Source organism: Ranitomeya variabilis, chromosome 6 (genome assembly GCF_051348905.1).
Source record: "Ranitomeya variabilis isolate aRanVar5 chromosome 6, aRanVar5.hap1, whole genome shotgun sequence".
Lineage (NCBI taxonomy): Eukaryota > Metazoa > Chordata > Amphibia > Anura > Dendrobatidae > Ranitomeya > Ranitomeya variabilis.
In genome coordinates this window covers 213714420-213737996 of record NC_135237.1, presented here as the reverse complement: position 1 = coordinate 213737996, position 23577 = coordinate 213714420, and the positions used below count along the sequence as shown (strand labels likewise).

Genomic DNA, 23577 nt, shown 5'->3' with positions numbered 1-23577 from the left:
AGAAGTTGTTGTTCAATTTGTCCCGAGTACGCTGATAACACATATGTTGGGGTAAACCCCTTTTTGGGCGCACGGGAGAGCTCGGAAGGGAAGGAGCACTGTTTTACTTTTTCAAGGCAGAATTGGCTGGAATTGAGATTGGACGCCACGTCGCGCTTGGAGAGCCCCTGATGTGCCTGGACAGTGGAAACTCCCCAATTCTACCTGAAACCCTAACCCAAACACACCCCTAACCCTAATCCCAACGGTAACCCTAGCCCTGACACACCCATAATTCTAATCCCAACCCTAATCCAAACGTAAATGTAATCCAAACCCTAACTTTAGCCCCAACCCTAACTTTAGCCCCAACCCTAACTTTACCTCCAACCCTAGCCCTAACCCTAAACGTGACTGAAATACATGGCACTGAAATACGTGGCACTGAAATACGTGGCACTGAAATACGTGATACGTGGCACTTAAATACGTGGCACTGAAACACGTGGCACTGAAATACGTGATACGTGGCACTGAAATACGTGGCACTGAAATACGTGGCACTTAAATACGTGGCACTTAAATACGTGGCACTGAAATATGTGATACGTGGCACTGAAATACGTGGCACTGAAATACGTGGCACTTAAATACGTGGCACTTAAATACGTGGCACTGAAATATGTGATACGTGGCACTTAAATACGTGGCACTGAAACACGTGGCACTGAAATACGTGATACGTGGCACTGAAATACGTGGCACTGAAATATGTGATACGTGGCACTGAAATACGTGGCACTGAAATACGTGGCACTGAAATACGTGGCACTGAAATACGTGCAACTGAAATACGTGCAACTGAAATACGTGCAACTGAAATACGTGGTACTAAAATATGTGGCACTGAAATACGTGATACGTGGCACTGAAATACGTGGCACTGAAACACGTGGCACTGAAATACGTGATACGTGGCACTGAAATACATGGCACTGAAATACGTGGCCCTGAAATACGTGGCACTATGACTGTCAGAAAATGTTCATTAAACGGTTAGGGGTAGAGTTAGGGTTAGGGTTTGGATCACCTTGATGGTGGTGGGTGGCTTTTCAGTGTGTTTTCTGTTTTTTTTCGATAAAAATGCATGCGTTTTTAACGCAAACAAACGCATGTGCTTAAAAACGCAAGAAAATACTGCAGGTTGTATTTCTGAAAATGAACGCATGCAGAAAAAAACCGCATGCGTTTGAAAACGCGACCAAACGCGTACAAAAAAACCGCATGCGTTTTCAATGTTAAATATAGGGAAAAAACGCATGCGTTTTTGTGTGCAAAAAACGCTGCAGACAAAAACGCAAGTGTGAAACCAGCGACGCTTTTTATAGCAAAAAAGTTTTTGCGTCTCCACATTTTGAGACCTATAATTTTTCCACATTTTGCTCCACAGAGTCATGTGAGGTCTTGTTTTTTGCGGGACGAGTTGACGTTTTTATTGGTAACATTTTCGGACACGTGACCGTTTTTGATCGCTTTTTATTCCGATTTTTGTGAGGCAGAATGACCAAAAACCTGCTATTCATGAATTTCTTTTGGGAGAGGCGTTTATACCGTTCCGCGTTTGGTAAAATTGATAAAGCACTTTTATTCTTCGGGTCAGTACGATTACAGCGATATCTCATTTATATCATTTTTTTATGTTTTGGCGCTTTTATACGATAAAAACTATTTTATAGAAAAAATAATTATTTTGGTATCGCTTTATTCTCAGGACTATAACTTTTTTATTTTTTTGCTGATGATGCTGTATGGCGGCTTGTTTTTTGCGGGACAAGATGACGTTTTCAGCGGTACCATGGATATTTATATCAGTCTTTTTGATCGCGTGTTATTCCACTTTTTGTTCGGCGGTATGGTAATAAAGCGTTTTTTTGCCTCGTTTTTTTTTTTTTTTCCTTACGGTGTTTACTGAAGGGGTTAACTAGTGGGGCAGTTTTATAGGTTGGGTCGTTACGGACGCGGCGATACTAAATATGTGTACTTTTATTGTTTTGTTTTTTTATTTAGATAAAGAAATGTATTTATGGGAATAATATATATATTTTTTTTATTATTTATTTAGGAATTTTTTTTTTTTTTTTACACGTGGAAAAAAATTTTTTTTACTTTTTTACTTTGTCCCAGGTGGGGACATCACAGATCATTGATCTGGCAGTGTGCACAGCACTCTGCCAGATCGGCGATCTGCTGTGCAGGGCTGCAGGCTTACCAAGTGTCTGCACTGAGCAGACACTCGGTAAGCCACCTCCTTCCCTGCAGGACCCGGATGCCGCGGCCATCTTGGATCCGGGACCTGCAGCCAGGAAGGAGGTAGGAGACCCTCGCAGCAACGCGATCACATCGCGTTGCTCCGGGGGTCTCAGGGAAGCCCGCAGGGAGCCCCCTCCCTGCGCGATGCTTCCCTATACCGCCGGTACACTGCGATCATGTTTGATCGCGGTGTGCCGGGGGTTAATGTGCCGGGGGCGGTCCGTGACCGCTCCTGGCACATAGTGCCGGATGTCAGCTGCGATAGGCAGCTGACACCCGGCCGCGATCGGCCGCGCTCCCCCCGTGAGCGCGGCCGATCGCGTATGACGTACTATCCCGTCGGCGGTCATACGGGCCCACCCCACCTCGACGGGATAGTACGTCAGATGTCAGGAAGGGGTTAAAACATATCAAATGTTTAGAAATTCTACTGTGCCTAATAATTTGCAACAGTGCGTTTTGAGTTTTTATTCATTTTGGAGATTATACTGTTATCATTGGGAGGTTTCTTCAGTTAAATTCGATGTATACTTTAACGGGTGATGACTTTTTTTAGACTGACTGTCATTTGCACCGACCATTTAGGAAAATCCAAGAAAAATATCATTTGCATAATAATTTGTAACACAGTGTAGCTTTGACATCATAAAAGGAGAGAGGCCCAGACACATTTCTTGCACAGGGGCCCCAAGCGGTCAGTGTTCACCCCTGCCCAGGGTTTAATTGTACTCATATCTTACAGAAGTGAGTACAATTGAGGCTCTGACTGCCAGGTCAGAGCGAGAGCGACATGAGCAGCGTGATCAGATCATGTGTTCACGCTGCTGATGTCACTCTGCACGCTGCAGAGGCGAACACTGGTGGTAAGTGCTCCAGGGGAGCTGAAGACAACGAAGATTAGGTGCACAGGGGGGAACAATTTGAGTGGGGATGGAGGGATTTATTGTGTGTGGGCAGAATTGGAGTGGAGAAGGGGTTATTTATTGTGTGTGGGGAGATTTGTAGTGGGCATGGGGGAATTTAATGTGTGGGGGAGATTTGAGGATACAAAATGAAGAGCAAGGGGGAGATGGGGAAACAGTACAGGGGAACGGGGGGTATGTATGAGGAAACAGTACAGGGGAATGGGGGGCATGTATGAGGAAACAGTATGGGGGAATGAGGGCATGTATGAGGATACAGCACTGGGGAATGGGGGCATGTATGAGGAAACAGTATTAGGGAATGGGGGGCATGTACGAGGAAACAGTACTGGGGAATGGGGGGCATATACGAGAAAACAGTACTGGGGAATGGGGTCATGTACGAGGAAACAGTATTAGGGAATGGGGGGCATGTATGAGGAAACCTTACTGGGGAATGGGGGGCATGTACGGGGAAACAGTATGGGGAATGGGGGGCATGTATGAGGAAACAGTACTGGGGAATGGGGGCATGTATAAGGAAACAGTACAGGGGAATGGGGGGCATGTATGAGGAAACAGTATGGGGGAATGAGGGCATATGAGGAAACAATATGGGGGATGGGTGCAGACAGTATGGGGAGCGAACCAGGGAATGTATGTGGACACAGTATGAGTAGCGTTGTGAAAAATGTATGTGGACAGAGCACGGGGAGTGAGGGTGATGGGATGTGTGCATACACAGTATGGGGAGTCAGGTGAGCAGGCAGTATAGAAAGTGAGGGGGTAAATATGAGGAGACAGTATGGTAAACAGCAGAGATGTGAGAGGAGACAGTATAAGGAGGGAGGGGAATAGTGTGAAGAGACAATATGGGGAGGAAGAAAAGTGAGTGGGCACAGAATAGAAACGGAGTTCTGGGTTCGTAGCATGGGGGGACGGTGTAAGGGAACAGCCAGGAGGGGACAGTATACCAAGGAGGGGGAGTGTGATGAGAGAGTACAGTATAAATACTGGGCCTGATAGGAGGGACACAGTGTGAGAGGACAGTATAATGAGGGGCAATTATTTATTCAGGAGCATTATAATGACACTTCTATCTTTGAGATTTTCTGCAAAATAGCGGAGAAGATGGAAGTCTGCAGAGATGAGCTTTGGATGAGAAAACTTATCATGGGGTCTGGACAAGATGAAGAAAAGAAGAACTGCTCCAGAGACAACATCATCTATAAGGTACCTGGATGTAAATCTTATTTGTGATACTAACTAACACTCATGTTTGTATTTATGTTAGGAGCATCAAAGGGAATGTCCAGATTTGTAATGAGTCTGCAGTCATTCTTTGTGACTGCAGACTTCTGAATTCTCACAGTGTGCACTGCACGCTGTCAGGATTCTCTCGTGCTGGCGATTTACATACATGCAGTCATGCGTTGATTAGACATGTGTGGCCTCACTCAATGAAAATGAACTGAGTGAGGCCTGGCACGTCTGATTGGTATGTGGTCAGAAGTATACAAATCACATGCTTGTGCTGACATGACTGTCCACCGGCAAGGGAGAATCCTAAAAGTGTGCAGTGCATTAGTTGTAAGAATACAGAAGCCTGCAATGCCAGGATTCAGCTCTGTAGGTTCCAGTAGTCATCACATGGACACTTCACTCATATTTTCATACTTATGGTCCTGTGACAATGAGCTTCTCTTCTGCTGCGCTGTTTTTCACTGAACATTGAGAGAATTAGGGAGAACAGATCGTCGGTACATGACTAAGTGTGCAAATCGCATATGTGCTTGGGAGGGGGGTGCCAAACTGAATTCTTGCCCTGGGTGCCAGAAAACCTAGATACACCCCTGCTGGTATGCTACTGCGAGTGGTGATTACCGGGTGAGGTGGCGGGATGTCTGTGCACAGTGCAGCACAGACAGTGAGGCAGGGACTGAGGGTGTGCATAGAGAGAGAATGGAGACCCGGAGACTGCCCATCCCAGTCTACGCCGTAGCCTGGAGCCCTCATTATCGTAGGAATATGTCGGTTAATAAATTGTTTTTCTAAAGCTTTATAGTGTAGTTTTAGGTCAGGGAGGGATGGTTAGGGATGAGCTAGTAAGGTGCAGGGACAGGTAGTGATGGCTACTAGCGGACATGTGTGGCACTTGCGGTTTTGCACTTGCGGTGAGACAAAAAAACAATGCTAGCAGCGTTTTTTTTTCCCATTGCTGCAAGTACTGCATTTGCCGGAACGCGGCAAAACCGCAAGTGCCGCACATGTCCGCAAGTCCCATAGGGAATGAATGGTGCTGAGCGCAGTGTTGCCGTAAGTGATCCGTTACACGGTAGATGCGGAAAAACTGCCGGATCTGCTGCAAAAGGCTACTTTCACGTCAGCGATTTTTGCCAAAGTCATTGCTGATAGGGTCATACTCACCAATGGGGGAGGCAGCACTAAAAGTGCCTAGGGCAGCCTAAACTCTAAATACGGCCCTGAGTACACTGCATATGAATTGCCGGCTTTTCTTCTATCTATCCATCCATCTATGTATGTAATTCTATATGTATATATCTATTCACTTGTCAGTGTGATTTTACTGTACGCGACACATGAATTGCCGGCTTTTCAAAGGACATCTGTGCTTAAAAATCAAATAGAACTCGCATGGTCTGTGTGCTGAGCATTTTTTTTTTCACACCTATAGGCTTGCATTGGTGAGTCTCGGTGACAATCGCAGCATGCTGCGATTTTACATGCACGCCTAATACGGCTGACAAAATAAGCGCTGATGTGATCTGCCCCATAGATGAACACTGGGCCGAGTGCTATGCAATGTTTACTCGCATAGCACTCTCCCGTATTCTGTGGTAGTATGACGTCGGCCTTCATCAGCCGTTTCTGTGCTGTAAATAAATAATTTAAAAAAAACCTGCATGGTTTCCCCTGTATTTTTGATAACCAGCCAGTCAGAACTCACCACTGGGGGCTGCAACCCTCAGCTGCCAGCTTCAGCAAGGCTGGTTAGCAAGAATAAAGGGTCCCTATGCCATGTTTTTTTTTTATTTAAATAAATAAAAAACTGCATGAGGTCCCCCCATTGTTGACAGCCAGCCTTGCTATTGCAGACAGCTGGGGACTGATATTCTCAGGCTGGTAAGGGGCCGTGGATATTGGCCCCCCAGCCTAAGAAAAGCAATTCACAGCCGCCCAGAAAAGGTGCATCTATTATAAATTCAGGTGCTTGGCCTGGCTCTTCCCACGTGCCCTGTAGCGGTGGCAAGTGGGGTTCATATTTTTGCTGTTGATGTCACCTTTGTGTTGTCAGGTGACATCAATCCATGACTTAGTAATGCAAAGGCGTTTATAAGAATTCTATCCATTACTAATCCTATAGTTGTATGGTAAATAAACACACAGCCAGAATAAAGTCATTTATTAGAAATAAAACAAAACACAGTTTTCCTTTTTTTATTTAAAAATAACAAATACTTCCATGCTCACCTAATGCCTTTTTCACCGAAACCCTTGTTCTGCTGTAATAAAACTAAAATTAGAAAACTATCCCCCACCTGTCAGTTGTTCTGTTCCACGCAGTAATCCATATCTGGGGGATATTGTTGTTTTTATTTATTTTAGTTTTATTTCAGGAGAACGAGGGCTTCAATGGAATTAGGCGTTAGGTGAATATAACTGTGTGTTAGTTTTAAATAAAATGGAAAACTGTGTTTAGTTTTATTTCTAATAAAGGACTTTATTCTGACTTTTTTTTATTTACCATGTAACTATAGGATTAGTAATGGATAGATGTCTTATCGACGCCTCTCCATTAGTAATCCGAGGGCTTGATGTCACCGGACAATACAAAGATGATATCATCCCCAGAAATATCAACCCCACTTGCCACCACTACAGTGCAAGTGTGAAGAGCTGAGAAAAGCGCCATAATTGGCGCATCTAATAAATGTACTTTTTCTGGGCAGCTGTTGGCTGCTATTTTTAGGCTGGGGGGAAAATATCCATGGCCCCTTACCAGCCTGAGAATACCAGCCCCAGCTGTCTGCTTTAGCAAGGCTAGTTGTCAAAAATGTGGGGACTCCACGCCTTTTTTTTAAATTATTTAAATAATTAAAAATACAGCGTGGGGACCCCTCTACTCTTGATAACCAACCTTGCAGCCCTCAGCTGTGAGATTTGCCTGGCTGGTTATCAAAAATACAGGGGAACCCACGCCGTTTTTTTTTTTTTTTTATTATTATTTACAGCGCAGGAGCTGCTGATGAATATCCTACTACCTGAAAGCCAGCGTGGTTTCCCTGCTAAACGTGGAACAGTAGATATGGTATTTGCAGCACCTTAACTTCAGGAAAAGTGTCAGAAGCAACACAGTGACCTTTATGTAACTTTATTTGTTTTGACCAAGGCTTTCAACAGTCAGTAGAGACGGCCTGTGTAAGATCATGGCAAAATTCGGCTGCCCGAGCAAGTTCATCTTATATCGTCCGGCAGTTCCATGATGGCATAGGTTCTGAACAATGGAGACGAATCTGAGGCTTTCCCAGTAACAAACGGCGTAAAACAAGGCTCTGTGCTTGCTCCAATCCTGTACAGTATGCTATTCTCTGCAATGTTAAGTGATGCTTTTAACAACTGTGAAGATGAAACCCAGGTTAGGTACAGGACTGATGGCAAGCTATTCAACCCAAAACGCATGAAGGCGGTTACGAAAGTGCATGAGACTATTATCCGTGCATCATTTGCTGATGACTGTGCACTTAACGCTAGCACGGAACAGCAGATGCAGCATGAAATGGACTGTTTTTCTCAAGCCTCTGACAATTTTGGTCTCGAGATCAACATTAGAAAAACCGAAGTCATGTGCCAACCTGTTCCAGGGAAAATATACAAGGAGCCACGTATCACGGTGAAGGAGCAAAACCTCAAAGCAGTCGATAACTTCACCTACTTAGGCAGCACACTTTCCCGTGATGTAACCATAGACGCTGAGGTTAATAACAGAATTGCCAAAGCCAGTGCTGCCTTCGGGAGACTGCGTAAGAACGTATGGGAACGAAGGGGTCTCAGCTTTACCACCTTACCACCAAGCTGAAGGTCTACTGCACGGTGCTCCTCACCACACTTCTCTATGCTAGAGACCTGGACAGTCTACAGCCGGCATGCTAAACAGCTTAATCATTTTCACATGAGTTGCCTCCGCAGACTCCTCCACATCAGGTGGCAAGACAATGTCCCGGACATGGCAATTCTGGAACAAACTTGGCTCTGCAGCGTTTACACTCTCCTGCTGAAAGTCCAAGCCAGTTGGGCTGGACAAGTGGTCAGAATGCCTGACAGCCGACTACCGAAACAACTGCTGTACGGAGAACTGTGCCAAGGAAAGCGAGCAGTTGGGGGGCAGAAGAAGCGCTATAAAGACTGCCTTAAGGCGTCTCTCTAAAACATGGAAATCAACACCAATGAATGGGAAGAGCTTGCCCTGGATCGTCCAGGTTGGCGAGGCAGGATCACTTCAGGAGCACGTGCAGCTGAAAATAGGAAAATAGTGCAATCCACAAGGCACAAGTAGAATCTGGTGTACTGACTACATCTGCTTCCTTATGTCAAGAATGTGGGTGAACCTTCAGGGCCAGGATTGGACTCATCAGCCACATCCGTACCCATAACTATTAATTTCCTTCTAACCCGGAAGTCATGGTCATCTTCGACTACGAAGGACGAACATCATCTATTGGCGGCAGCAGGTGTCGGATGATGGGAGCTGTAGTCCCATCAGCTGACACCAGTGACCGGAGGTAAACTTTATACTTCTGATCACAGCTGAGTGCTCACGCCATCTTGTGACAGCGTGGAAACCGCTGCTCTCTGACCAGTGGGGATGATTTCACCGCCGATCAGACGCGATACGCCGGTGTTTCCCACGCTGTCACACAGCGTCCGAAACACGGTCTTTTGTTCTGTGTATGTTCGGCTATTAAATCAGCGAATATTGCAAATTCAGCAATCGTGAGCCGAACCGAACATTAAAATATTCGCTCATCTCTAGTTATTACATCAATATGTATTCCATTGCTGCAGAGGGAAGGACGCTCTTAAAGGGTTCCCCAGGTCTAATCATTGGTTATCTATGTGCCGGATAGTTTTTCAATAGATCGGTGGTGGTCCGACACCTGTGCATGCACATTTCAGCTGAAAACTGCTCCATTAGCAGCCGAACCTAAGCGATGTACGGCATAGCACAGCAGCCTTACACATTGCTTAGAAGACGAGTATTGAGCCTTATCTCCCATTTAAGGTGAATATACTGCAGTATTCGGGCAGCGGCCAACAAGCATTATACAGGGTTACTGTATATAGCCCATACATCACTTAGGCTAGGTGACTGTCCATGCACCTAGCCTACAGTATACATCTGGAACCTTTTCCAGACATATACTATAATGTTACCATGGCTGACCGTTCACTAGATGCAGTTTAAGGTGGCTTAGGCACCATCAAGAGAGTAAGCTTCTTCCAGGAGCTCCTGATCTCCAGCCTGGAAATCAACATCCATCGGCCACACTGCTGCTGTAAATCATCTTGTCTTACCATCTAAGCCTCCATGAGAGTGTGCTGCACTTGGTGGACCACAAGAAAATAGCTTTTACAGACTGTGAAGGGATCTCTGCAGCCTGAGCCTTGAGGCCTGGTGAGTGTAACAGGCCCGTGCTTCCCCTGTGGAGGAGGGCCTGTAATTTGCTCTCTGCACCTCTCGCTGCCCAAACATCTAACAGTAGATGCAGTTTAAAAGTGTGATCTTTCAGCCTCTGACTGGCTGGCATACACTTATATAACTGTAAGGGTGTGTTTCCACGGTCCGGAATGACAATGCTTTGGACGGAGCATAAAACCTGCTCCGCCCAAAGCGCCGCCCCCTTCTGTACGTGCGGTGATTCCAGATGTGTTCAGTGAACACATCCGGATTCACCACACCCTATGCATAGGACCCTGTTATTTACCTCGCGCGACGGAGCGTCGCCGCAAGGTAAACAGACATGCTGCGTTCTAAAAAGACGTGCCGCATGTCCTTAAACGCAGGGCCCCTGGATGCGTGTTTGCACGCATAGTGGAGACAGGATTTCATAAAATCCCCTCCACTATGCTGTAACATCTGGACGCTGCGGATTGAACGCTGCGGCTCTACGCAACGTTCAATCCGCAGGTAATCCGGCACGTGAAAACACACCCTATAGGAAAGCGCAGCAGATTGTACTTTTCTATGCAGGGGGACACTGCACAGAGATGTATACCATGTGAGATACGTCTCAGTGTAGTGGGTCCCTATGGTACTTCGGGATCCATCTTGACAGTGCACATTGATGTGCATATATCTCCTGAGCGTATGCACCCAACAGTGTCCACAAGCGCAGTGTGGATCTAGCTTAGTTCGAGACACTGCCAGAGCAGTATCAGATGATTGTGAGAGTATTAAAGTCATCAGTCTGTCCTGGACAGACCTTTTAACAATCTATACATCACATGTCTCCAGAAGCACAAGCCGGACACTATGTATTGGGCACTGAAATGGCATATTTGTAATTTTCAGTCTGCAACATTAATTCCGCACTAACTCCTGAAAAACACCAGTGTGATTGAAAAGTCATTACATCCCTAGATGATTTCCCTGAGTGTAATTTGCAAAATGGGGTTATTTTTAGGGGGATTTCTGCTCTTTTGGAAGCTTAGCTCTGCAAATTGTGCCCACACACAAACTGCTCCCTACTAGTCAAATGGTGCCCTGCCACATGCCCAAACAGAAGTACATAAAGTATATGCTTTAAAAATGTTTTTGTGTCCACTTTGTCATATTCATCTTTGTGAAAAGTAAAAATGTGGGGCTAAAATAGCACAAAAAGGTAATTTTTAATTTTCATGTCCCAATGTTATAAAATGATGGTATTCAGCTACGGGTTCAATATACCCACCACACTCCGAGATAAATTCCTTGAGAGGTGTAACTTCCAAAATGGGGTTATTTGTATGTTGATGACTGCTCTTCTGGCAGTACGAGGGCACTCTAAATGCATCATGGTGCCCACAAACCATATGAGCATAGTCAACTTCCCAAAATGGCACTCCTTTCTTTTGGAGCTCTGCTGTGTGCCCAAACAGTAGTTTTCCCCTACATATAGGGCATCGATGTACACAGGAGAAATTGGGTGGTCCATTTTCTCTTGTAGCTCTTGCAAAAAATGAAAAATGTACGGGTACAGCAACATTTTTAATGGGAATATTTCTTTTTTCCTTTTTATGGCTCAAAATTCTGTGACGCACCTGTGGGTTCAAGTTGCTCACCACACCTCTAGATATATTCCTTGAGGGGTGTAAATTCCAAAAATGATCACTTGTGGGCGGTTTCCATTGTTTAGGCACATCAGGGGTTCTTCAAATGCAACATGGTATCCACTATCTATTCCAGCCAACTTTGCACTCCAAGTGTCAAATAGTGCTCCTTCCCTTCCGAGCTGTGTTGGGAAACAGTGGTTTCCCCCTTCATATGGGGGTGTCTGTGTACTCATGAGGAATTGCAGAACAAATTATGGTGGCAATTTTCTCTGGTTTCCCTTATCGAAATGAAAATTTTGTGGCTAAAGCAACATTCTTGTGAAAAAACATTAAATTTTTTCCTTTTAATTCCGGTGAAGTGCCTAAATAAACTTCTTGATCTTGGTTTTGAACATTTAGAGGAGTGCAATTTTTAAAATGCTGTCTCTAGTTGGTATTTTCTGCCACCTAGGATCCTCAAAGTCACTTCAAATGTGATGTGGTCCCTAAAATGAAAAGGTTTCGTAAATTTTGTTGGAAAATTGAAAAAATTCTTAAACTTTTAACCCTTCTAAGTTCCTAACAAAACAAACATTTCAAAAATAATACTGATGTAAAGAAGAAATTTAGTTTAGTTAACCCCTTTCTGACCTCGGACGGGATAGTACATCCGAGGTCAGAAGCCCCGCTTTGATGCGGGCTCCGGCGGTGAGCCCGCATCAAAGCCGGGACATGTCATCTGTTTTGAACAGCTGACATGTGCCCGTAATAGGCGCGGGCAGAATCGCTATCTGCCCGCGCCTATTAACTAGTTAAATGCCGCTGTCAAACGCAGACAGCGGCATTTAAATACCGCTTCCGGCCGGGCGGCCGGAAATGATCGCATCGCCGACCCCCTTCACATGATCGGAGGTCGGCGATGCTTCTGAATGGTAACCATAGAGGTCCTTGAGACCTCTATGGTTACTGATCCCAGGCAACTGTGAGCGCCACCCTGTGGTCGGCGCTCACAGCACACCTGCATTTCTGCTACATAGCAGCGAACATCAGATCGCTGCTATGTAGCAGAGGCGATCGCGTTGTGCCTGCTTCTAGCCTCCTATGGAGGCTATTGAAGCATGGCAAAAGTGAAAAAAAAAAAGTAAAAAAAAAATGTGAAAAAAATATAAAAGTTTAAATCACCCCCCTTTCGCCCCAATCAAAATAAATCAATAAAAAAAATCAAACCTACATATATTTGGTATCGCCGCGTTCAGAATCGCCCGATCTATCAATAAAAAAAAAAGCATTAACCTGATCGCTAAACGGCGTAGCGAGAAAAAAAATTTGAAACGCCAGAATTACGTTTTTTTGGTCGCCGCGACATTGCATTGAAATGCAATAACGGGCAAACAAAAGAACGTCAAGAATTAAAATGGTGGCGCAAATTGTCAACGTTATTCCCCGTGCCTGCTGCACTACCAACAAACCTCCACCTAGGTTTGTAAAAATGAAAGCAGATATAATTATATATACACAAATACGTGTATGGGTATGCGCTGGTACAGATAACGGGACTGCTGGTAAAGTCTTAAATGGTGTTGTAAAGAAATTAAAAGAACCTTTTTCTAAAATCACTAAAAATACCACATATCCCTGAAATAGGTCTCACATTCAAATAGGTCCTAATGGAGGCACGATGCATACGCTTCAGTAAGCGAAATAGACGTTATTTAAAAAGTACCTTATTCCCTCCGTTGCTGGATATCAGTTTTCAAGATTAGTTCCGCCAGAAGTTTTTCGGCAAGCAAGATCTAGAATAGGTGGGTGGCTGCCCCGGCCGGCGGCAAGCCACCATCAAAAAGTTTTCCAGGTGGGAACAGGATCCTGTGGAGTCGCCGCTGTGAGCCGCCGCGGCGGTGTGTTAGAGCGGTGCGCAGGACCTGAGTGACATAATCGTCATGTGACCGTAACCCCAACACGTTTCGGAGACGCCTGTCTCCTTCCTCAGGGTTCTGAGGCAGGAGACAGGCGTCTCCGAAACGCGTTGGTTGTTTGGTCTTAGCTGCACTCCGTACTCACTTGCCGGGGGTTACGGTCACGTGACGATTACGTCACTCAGGTCCTGCGCACCGCTCTAACACACCGCCGCGGCGGCTCACAGCGGCGACTCCACAGGATCCCGTTCCCACCTGGAAAACTTTTTGATGGTGGCTTGCCGCCGGCCGGGGCAGCCACCCACCTATTCTAGATCTTGCTTGCCGAAAAACTTCTGGCGGAACTAATCTTGAAAACTGATATCCAGCAACGGAGGGAATAAGGTACTTTTTAAATAACATCTATTTCGCTTACTGAAGCGTATACATCGTGCCTCCATTAGGACCTATTTGAATGTGAGACCTATTTCAGGGATATGTGGTATTTTTAGTGATTTTAGAAAAAGGTTCTTTTAATTTCTTTACAACACCATTTAAGACTTTACCAGCAGTCCCGTTATCTGTACCAGCGCATACCCATACACGTATTTGTGTATATATAATTATATCTGCAATCAAAAGAACGTAACTGCACCAAAATTCTATCATTAAAAACGCCAGCTCAGCACGCAAAAAATAAGCCCTCAACCGACCCCAGATCATGAAAAATGGAGACGCTACGAGTATCGGAAAATGGCGCAATTTTTTTTTTTTTTTTTTTTAGCAAAGTTTGGAATTTTTTTTCACCACTTAGATAAAAAATAACCTAGTCAAGTTAGGTGTCTATGAACTCGTACTGACCTGAAGAATCATAATGGCAGGTCAGTTTTAGCATAATGGCAGAACCTAGCAAAAAAGCCAAGCAAAAAACAAGTGTGGGATTGCACTTTTTTTGCAATTTCACCGCACTTGGAATTTTTTTCCCGTTTTCTAGTACACAACATGGTAAAACCAATGATGTCGTTCAAAAGTACAACTCGTCCTGCAAAAAATAAGCCCTCACATGGCCAAATTGACAGAAAAATAAAAAAGTTACAGCTCTGGGAAGGAGGGGAGCGAAAAACGAACACGGAAAAACGGAAAATCCCAAGGTCATGAAGGGGTTAAAGGGCATAAAAGTTTAAAGTTTGAAAATTTGACAAATTTTAGCAATTTTCAATGTTTTCATAAATAAACACAAATCATATTGACCTAACATTACCACTAATATGATGAACTGTGTGTCACCAAAAAGCAGTAGGATATGTTGAAGCATTCCACAGTTACCACATAGTGAAACTGGTCGGAAATTGAAAAATTTGGCTTGGTCAGGAAAGTGAAGAGAGGCCCTTGGGTAAGAGGGTTAAAGGGAACCTGCCACTAAATTATGGGCAGCATGAAGCCTAGCTTGGCTGCACAGTTGTTCCAAGGCATGTCTTTCTTTGAAATGCTATGACCTCCCTAGTCTGCTGTAGCCCCCAGCCAGCATCTCTTTGCCCTGCTCCAACAGATTGACAAGTCTCTCCCAAGTTTGTACATAGACCTATTAATCAACTAGAGGAGTGAGAAGTTCGGTGCACGGTGGCGCAGTGGATAGCACAGCAGCCTTGCAGCGCTGGAGTCCTGGGTTCAAGCCCCACTAAGGACAACATCTGCAAAGAGTTTGTATGTTCTCTCTGTGTTTGCGTGGGTTTCCTCCGGGTACTCCGGTTTCCTCCCACATTCCAAAGACATACTGATAGGGAATTTAGATTGTGAGCCCAACGGGGACAGCGATGATAATGTGTGCAAACTGTAAAGCGCTGCGGAATATGTTAGCGCTATATAAAAATAAAGATTATTATTATTATTATTAAGTTCGGGGGGCTTCGCCAAACTAGAGAGGTCTCTCCCTCTATTGTCCCCAACTTGCTTTTCAAACAATATATTTTCTAAAAACACTGCAGCATTTCAAAGAAAGAAATACCTGATTCATGTAGGTAATTAACAAAAACAAGTAATCTACTGGAAACCTTGTTTTTATTATATCTATATCCAGTACAGCCTGTTTTAGCCATTGTCACGTTTATCTCACATAAGTCTACTTTTTCATGTTTTAGAGACTTGGAGTTCTCCACATTGGGCAGAGAATTGAAGAGCAAGTACAGTTTGAAAAGATTTATAAAAACGGTACTGTTCTTGCTATTTGTTTTTTAATCAAAAATGTTTTTATTGAAATATTCATATAATCGTGTAACAATCACCAGAGCAATTGGATTTGACAGGATTCACAAAAAGGAAAAACATGGGTAAAGAACATCTTGATTTTTTTCTGGTTCTAAATAAGAAACCACATTTTAACCTCTACAACACATTTCCACCTCAACACCCAGTCACCCTTATTTGGAATACGTAACCTAAAAATACTCATTCAAGGTTGAATCCAATATTGCAATACCTTAATTTAATGATTTTCCAAGCTGGAGGTGAGAAACTATCCAAGACTAAACCAATTAATTGTCACTTCACCTGCTAGTACTTTGTATACCACTGTTGGGTATCTAATCCAATGCTTACCAATATTGGCAGTAGCACCCCTCTTAATATAGACCCTTTTCTCCATTAAAATAATGTTGTTTAAGCAGTGAACTCCTTCCTCTATTATAGGTGGAGAACTAGCCAGCCAATGTTTAGCAATAGAGTTCATGGTTTGATAAAGTATTTTACCTATAGCTAGCTGTACTTGAAGAGAGTCTCCAATATTCCCTGCATATCCTAGTACAGAAGATTTAAAGGGGTTGTCCACTACCTTCAGTTAACCCCCCAATGTATCCCCCCGAGGCCCCTAATGAATTTTATAAATACCTTCTGTTGCCATTTTCGTCTGTGAGCGGCGCTATGACGGCGGCTGAGTCCGGGTCACGTGACGCCCAGGCTGCAGCCACCGCTAATTTCCGCCAACGTCACGTCAATTTCCAGACTCTGGAAATTGACGTGACGTCAGCAACAGGCGTGTGCCAGCCGCACAGTCAGCAGTCACTCAAGAGTGACTGGGCTGTGGGCGGGGCCGGGGGGCTGCCTGCGGGGCTGTGCTGGGGGCGGGCCGGGCTGTGCTGGGGGCGGGCGGGGCTGTGCTGGGATCTGCTGGCCAGCCGGGCTGTGCTGGGGGCGGGCGGGGCTGTGCTGGGATCTGCTGGCCAGCCGGGCTGTGCTGGGGGCGGGCGGGGCTGTGCTGGGATCTGCTGGCCAGCCGCGCTCATGTGCCGAGATGTGCGGCCGGTGCCCGATGCGCTGGCGGCGGCCAGTGCCGTGGCGGCGTTCGTTGCGGCGGCCGGTGCGACGGCGGGGGTCTGCGCGGAGTGCTGTGCTGCAGTGTGGCTGTGCGGTGGTGGTGGCGTCGTCTGTGTGCAGGCATCGTCCGATGGGAGTACAAATCCCATCGGGCTCTGCCTGCTACAGTGACAGTCAGTGACACATTAGCCAATGATGGAACAGTAGTGGTCCCATCATCCGGCTAATGTGTTGAATGTAAAAAAAAAAAACCACACACATATACAGTACATACGTAGAACACACATACAGGACATGCGATGACATGCACCATGCGGCGCCATGTGACGACATGCACCATGCGACAGCATGCGAAATGTGACATGCACCATGCCACGACATGCAGCATGCGACATGTGACAACATGCGCCATGCGACGACATGATACAACATGCGCCGACATGCAACATGTGACGACATGCGCCATGCGACGACATGCAACATGAGACAACATGTGGCGACCTGCAACGACATGCGCCATGCAACATCATGCAACATGCAGCATGTGACAACATTCGACGACATGCAGCATGCGACATGCGACGACATACGCCATACGACAACATGCGCCATGCAACGACATGCAGCATGCGACATGTGACGACATGCAGCATGTGACATCATGCACCATGCGACGGCATGCGACACATGCACCGTGCGATGACATGCAGCATGCGACGTGACATCATGCGACATGCCACATACAGTACATACATACAGTACATACATACAACATACATATAGACATACAGTACATGTAACATAGAGTACATACTCACCGTCACTTTGTTCCCCGAAGCCAGTGTCATCTGTAAAAAATATTAAAATAATAAACAAACACTATACTCCCTGATCCGCAGAAATCCAATTAAAACGAGTGTCCCTCGAAGATCTCCCATGGAGAGCAGGAGCATCAGCTGATGCGACCGCTCTCCTCGTGCTCCAGGAACACAATGAGGGGAGGAAGGTATCCTTCCACAATGTATTCCCCACAATGTATTCCTACGCCCCTGTGAAAAAATAGTCCCTAGTCTCACTTTATGGCATAAAGTGAGACCAGTGAACTATAGTAACCTCTCAGTGATGCAGTGCAGGAGCCATTGTCTCCTGTCAGTGTGTCACTGAAGGTCCTATAGAGCAGTGACATCACCCGATGTCACTGTTCTATAGGGGAGATCGTCGTGGGACACTTAGTGTTAATTGGACTACGGCGGACAGGTAGTATACGGTTTATTTTTTTACGTTTTTTGCAGGCGCTGAAGTATGGTAAGTATGGTTAAATGAAGAATAATAAAATACTTTTTCCCTAATGTGTGTGTGTGTTTTATTAACCCTTTCTTACTATTGGATTAATAACGGATAGGTGTCTTATTGACGCCACCCGGCTTAATTTCACCTTACAATAGCAAGGTGACATTAACCCCTTATTACCCCATATCCCACCGCTACACGGGAGTGGGAAGAGAGGGGCTAAGTGCCGGAATTGGCGCATCTTACAGATGCGCCATTTCTGGGGCGGCTGCGGACTGGTATTTGTAGCCGGGGGGGGACCAATATCCATGGCCCCTCTCTAGGCTATGAATATCAGCCCGCAGCTGACTGCGTAGCATTTCTGGCTATAAAATATAGGGGGACCCCACATCATTTTTTGGGGGGATCCCCCTATTTTAATAGCCAGTAAAGGCTACGCAGACAGCTGCAGGCTGATATTCATAGCAGGCTACAAATATTGGCCCCCGGCCGTCGACTTTCCCCCTCTGGCGCAGAAAATTTCGCGGGAGCCCACGCAATTTTTTTTTTCTTCTTTTTTTTTTTTTTTTTACTGAAACATATTGTTCATTAACCCCTTTCTGCCAGCTGACGGAATAGTACGTCAGCTGGCAGTATCCCCTGCTTTGAGGTGGGCTTCGGCGGTGAACCCTCTTCAAAGCCGCAACATGTCAGCTGTTTTCACTACAAAAAAAAAATGTACATGATCGCTAAACGGCATAGCAAGAAAAAAAAATCAAAAGACAAAATTACGTTTTTTTGGTCGCCGCGACACTGCATTAAAATGCAATAATGGGCGATCAAAAGAACGTATCTGCACAAAAGTGGTATCATTAAAAACGTCAGCTCGGCGCGCAAAAAATTAGCCCTCACCCGACCCGATATCTCAGAACATATAGACGCTATGGGTATCGGAAAATGGCGTAATTATTTTATTTCTTTTTAGCAAACTTTGGAATTTTTTTTCACCACTTAGATAAAAAATAACATAGACATGTTTGGTGTCTATGAACTCGTAATGACCTGGAGAATCATAATGGCAGATCAGTTTTATGCTGTGTGCACACGTTGCAGATTTGGGTGCAGAATTTTCTGCACAAAATCTGCATCTCCTTGCAGAAAACGCTGCTGCGTTTTGGATGCATTTTTTTCACGTTTTTTTCATGTTTTTTGCGCGGTTTTGATGCAGTTCTTGGTGCGGTTTTTGTTGCTGTTTTTGCGTGTTTTTTGTGCGTGTTTGTATGCGTTTTTGAAAGCTAAATAAAGATGTATTATTGAACAAAAAAAAAGATTTGTGATGTCATTGTCCAACCCACACTCAATTACACACAGATAGATAGACATATAGATGATAGATGAAATGGATAGACAGAGCTACATATAGATAGATCTATAGATGCATACATCTATCTATTCATATATCTATCTATAGATGTGTCTGGATAGATATATCTATTGATAGATGTATGGATAGCGTAGGGTGTGTGTCCACTGTCCGGATTACATCCAAATTAGCTGCAAATTGGATGCTGCGTACTTGTAGTCCCATCGGATGATGCCTGCACACACACCCCAAAAGACCCCCCGCACAGTCCCGCACACATCCGAACAGCCCGCAGACCCCGCACACACCTGAACAGTCCCGCACAGCGCCGCACACATCCGAACAGCCCGCAGACCCCGTCCGCACACACATACACGCACACAGTCACCATCCACACACTTCCCTCCTCCCGAACTGCAGCGTTTCTCGGACCCACATCCGCATCTAAACTGCAGATCTTTTTTACATCTGCGGTTTTGCTGCGGATGTGCCCGACTCAATGAAAGTCTAAAGGTGCATAAACGCTGCAGTTTGGCACAAAAGAAGTGACATGCTCCGGAAAAAAAAAAGCTGCGTTTCGGTGCGGCTTTATCCGCAGCATGTGCACAACAAGTCTGCGGCTCCCATAGACTTACATTGGTTGTGGACTACACTGTGGATTTGATGCAATTGTGTGCGGCAAAAAATGCTGCGGATCTCCAATCAAATCCGCAACGTGTGCACACAGCCTTAGCATTTAGTGAACCTAGCAAAAAAGCCAAGCAAAAAAACAAGTGTGGGATTGCACTTTTTTTGCAATTTCATCGCACTTTGACTTTTTTTCACATTTTCTGTTACACGACATGGTAAAACAAATGGTGTCGTTCAAAAGTAGAACTTGTCCCGCCGAAGATAAGCCCTCACATGGCCATATTGATGGAAAAATTATGGCTCTGGAAAGAAGGGGAGCGATAAACGAAAAAAGCTCCAGGGGTGAAGGGGTTTAGAAACATGGATATGGACATATCTATGGAAATAGATATATCTGTATGTATCTATCCATCCCATATCTATCTATCCCATATCTAATCTATCTATCTATCCCATATCTATCTATCTATCTTATCTGTCTATTTGTTATCTATCTATCTGTCTATCCATCTATCTGTGTGTAATGGAGTGTGGGTTGGACAAATGTAAAAGAGGAGGTTGGACAGAAATGACATCACAAATCTTTTTCAAGCTAGAGGGGGGAAAGGAGGGAGGGGTTGGGGTGTGTTTTGGAGTGGGTGTGCCAGGTGCAGAGTTACAGGCGAGTGCAATGCATCATGGAACTTGTAGTATTAGAGCACAGTAAGTCAGGAGAAAGGAAGTTGTCGATTAACCCCATGAGAGCTGGATCCAGCACTGAAGATGTGCTGCTACAGCATGATAAAAGGTAATATTGCTAAAATAAAGACAGTGGATGTTTTCAGTGGCACATAATAGCAAGATTAATGAAAAAAAAAATGTTTATTGTAGTGGACAACTTCTTTAATATTTAGAGCCAATTGGATTTTATAGACACCATTAATCAGTCTGCCAACTCTGTCCCACAATTTGTTTAGTCAGGAACATGACCAGAACATATGAACCAAGTCTCTACATCTTGGACAGTGGTCATCTGTTGTAATGTTCATCTTAATGTAGAATCTTTAAAGTTCTATATGCTTTATGTATAAGAAATAATTTGGATTTTCTTTGAGCCACGTTAATTGCCACCTTTTTCGGAGACTACAAAATAGCCTACCACTCTTTTAAAGATATGTCCTACATCCCTCTCCCATCTAGACCTAACCAAGACCATAGGGTCCCCCAAAATATTGGTTTGCAGAGATTTGTACATTAAAGACATCAGGGCCCCTAGTTGCTATAGCTACATAATCCAATAGCCCAATGGAAGGGATAGAGAGGTCAGATATGGTTTACTGGGCTCTTATTGCGTGTCTTAACTATAAATACTAGTGCCCACCCTCTAAAATGTTAGAACTGAGTTATGCGGTGAGGCTATTCCACCTTTGTCTTTGGGCGACTAGTTTTTCAGTTTTATTCAATGGATACCTTTTTATTCCTCACCAGATCTCTAAAAATCTTCTGCATTTTTTTAAAACCGGTATTTTGGAATCCAAATGGAAAAATTATGCAAGACTTTTGGAACACAGGGCACAAGCCACATTTTAATAAGATTTGTTCTTCCAAGGGCAGGATAAGGTAACACTGGTAACTCCCCCCTTCATGTAAAATAAGCTCTGGAGACTGTTATCTCCAGGCAGCATCCTCCCCATAGCCTTAAAAAAAAAACTTCGCCACCAGAGCTTATTGTGATGTGTGGTGGCTGCTCTCCTGATCTCACTGCAGAGCTGTGTGTGGTTATAACTGACACATCTGCAGGTTCCTCTCAGCTGTAGCTTCCATCTCACAGGCAGACAAGGTTGCAATATTGTTCCAATACAGCAGAGCATGTGAACAGACACTGCTTCTGACCATTTCAAAATAATTAAATGATAAATCCCCAGCAGCTCTAGCACCGATGCTTCGGGGCTCTCTGCCAGTCTTAGGCTGGTTTCACATTTGCGGTTGTGTCCGCAGCGTTTGTACCGCATATATCCGCATGTGTTGTGTATTCCTATATTTAACATTAGGGACGTTTCATCGTTTGCGGCTTGGCGCGGAAATGCAACATGTAATAATTTTTAGAGGCGTCAATTTGCCGCCTGGAAACGCATGCGGTCGATTGCGCAAGGATTGCGACAAAAAAAACGCATTGCTGTCTATATGAACGCATGCGTTTACAAGCACATGCGTTTGGTTGCGTTCATGAACGCATGCGTTCCACAAGAGAAAAACATGTCTAGACACTGATAAGCCACCCCCCACATACAAGGTGACAAAGGGAGGGTGTGGACAGTTGCAGATCACTTCTCAGCAGACAGCCAAGCAGAGCAGACAGACCACAGCACCTTGGAGAAAACAAGCCTCTGAACAATGTGAGTATATCACAGCCAATGCCTTTATTTTCTATTTTCTTTCTCTACAAGTCCTAATTTCTTGCATTTGTTTCTTTCTTCATGCATCAGAATGTCTTCTTGTTCTTCTTCTGGTGAGGAGTTTCGTCCTGGGCCGTCGGAAGTCGAGCATGTCAGTGAGGTGAGTACTTGCCTCGTCAGATTGGTATTCTCTGTCACATCTACACATGTGACAATTTGAATTTTTCTTTTTTTTAGAGCTCTTCTTTTACTGCGGCAGAGACAGGGCAGGAGCAGCGGAGTCAAGGTCCGGTGGAAAGACGGCAGCGGGTACGTATACAAGGCTGACTGTTTACTGTATCCTCAGTGTAATATTTTTGAATCTTCCTTTCTTTCCATTCTTATTTCTTTACTTTTTTCTTCTGGAATCCTTTTGTATGTTGACTTTCCTATTCATGCCATTTCTCAGCATCTTTTTTCTATCTTTTCCTTATGTTAATTGAGCAAACTTTAATGACTTTATTTAATTTTTAGGTTTCACAACGGGAGGATGATCTTATTGAGAATGACCTCCTCATCTCCCTGGTCCAGGAGCGAGTCCCGTTGTGGGACACCCGGGATCCACTGCACTCAAACAACGTCACGATCCGGCGCTTATGGAATGAGGTGGCCAAAGAGATGTGGGATGGCTGGGACAATGCCCCGACACGGGTCTGAAATGCATTTGGTAAGTATTGGCATGGCATTCCGTACTGCCACCACCACGATGCAGCAGGAACCTGGCATGGCCTTCCGGTCTACAAGTGCTATGGACTCTGGCATGGCCTTCCGCTCTACGAGCTCTATGGACTCTGGCATGGCTGCACGCTCTACGAGCACTATGGACTCTGGCATGGCTGCACGCTCTACGAGCACTATGGACTCTGGCATGGCTGCACGCTCTACGAGCACTATGGACTCTGGCATGGCTGCACGCTCTACGAGCACTATGGACTCTGGTATGGCTGCACGCTCTACGAGCACTATGGACTCTGGCATGGCTGCACGCTCTGCGAGCACTATGGACTCTGGCATGGCTGCATGATCTACGAGCACTATGGACTCTGACACAGTGCAGCCGGACCCTGACAGGTCACCCACCACCACGCCATGCCATATGAGCCCACCAAGACCTCCCACAACCAGGCAAACCAAAAAAAAACACACAAAAAAAAAAACCAGAGGACTCTTAGCATTCCTTCCCCTTCACCTCCCAA

At 45.0% G+C, this 23577-nt stretch overlaps 2 protein-coding genes across 6 annotated transcripts in view; both read left to right on the top strand.

Moving 5' to 3' along the window:
* Window positions 1-23577, top strand: part of SACM1L (SAC1 like phosphatidylinositide phosphatase) — a 573015-nt gene that overhangs the window by 517172 nt on the left and 32266 nt on the right. For all 5 annotated transcript variants that reach the window (XM_077269423.1, XM_077269421.1, XM_077269419.1 and 2 more), the window contains one exon: window positions 15535-15604. In XM_077269423.1, coding sequence (XP_077125538.1) covers window positions 15535-15604 — 70 coding nt within the window. The remainder of the gene's footprint in view (window positions 1-15534; window positions 15605-23577) is intronic.
* LOC143782213 (uncharacterized) lies at window positions 22305-23052 on the top strand. The gene is made up of 3 exons (XM_077269424.1): window positions 22305-22502; window positions 22580-22651; window positions 22856-23052. The coding sequence occupies exons 1-3, from the start codon at window positions 22434-22436 to the stop codon at window positions 23036-23038; spliced, it is 324 nt and encodes a 107-aa protein (XP_077125539.1). The 5' UTR covers window positions 22305-22433; the 3' UTR covers window positions 23039-23052.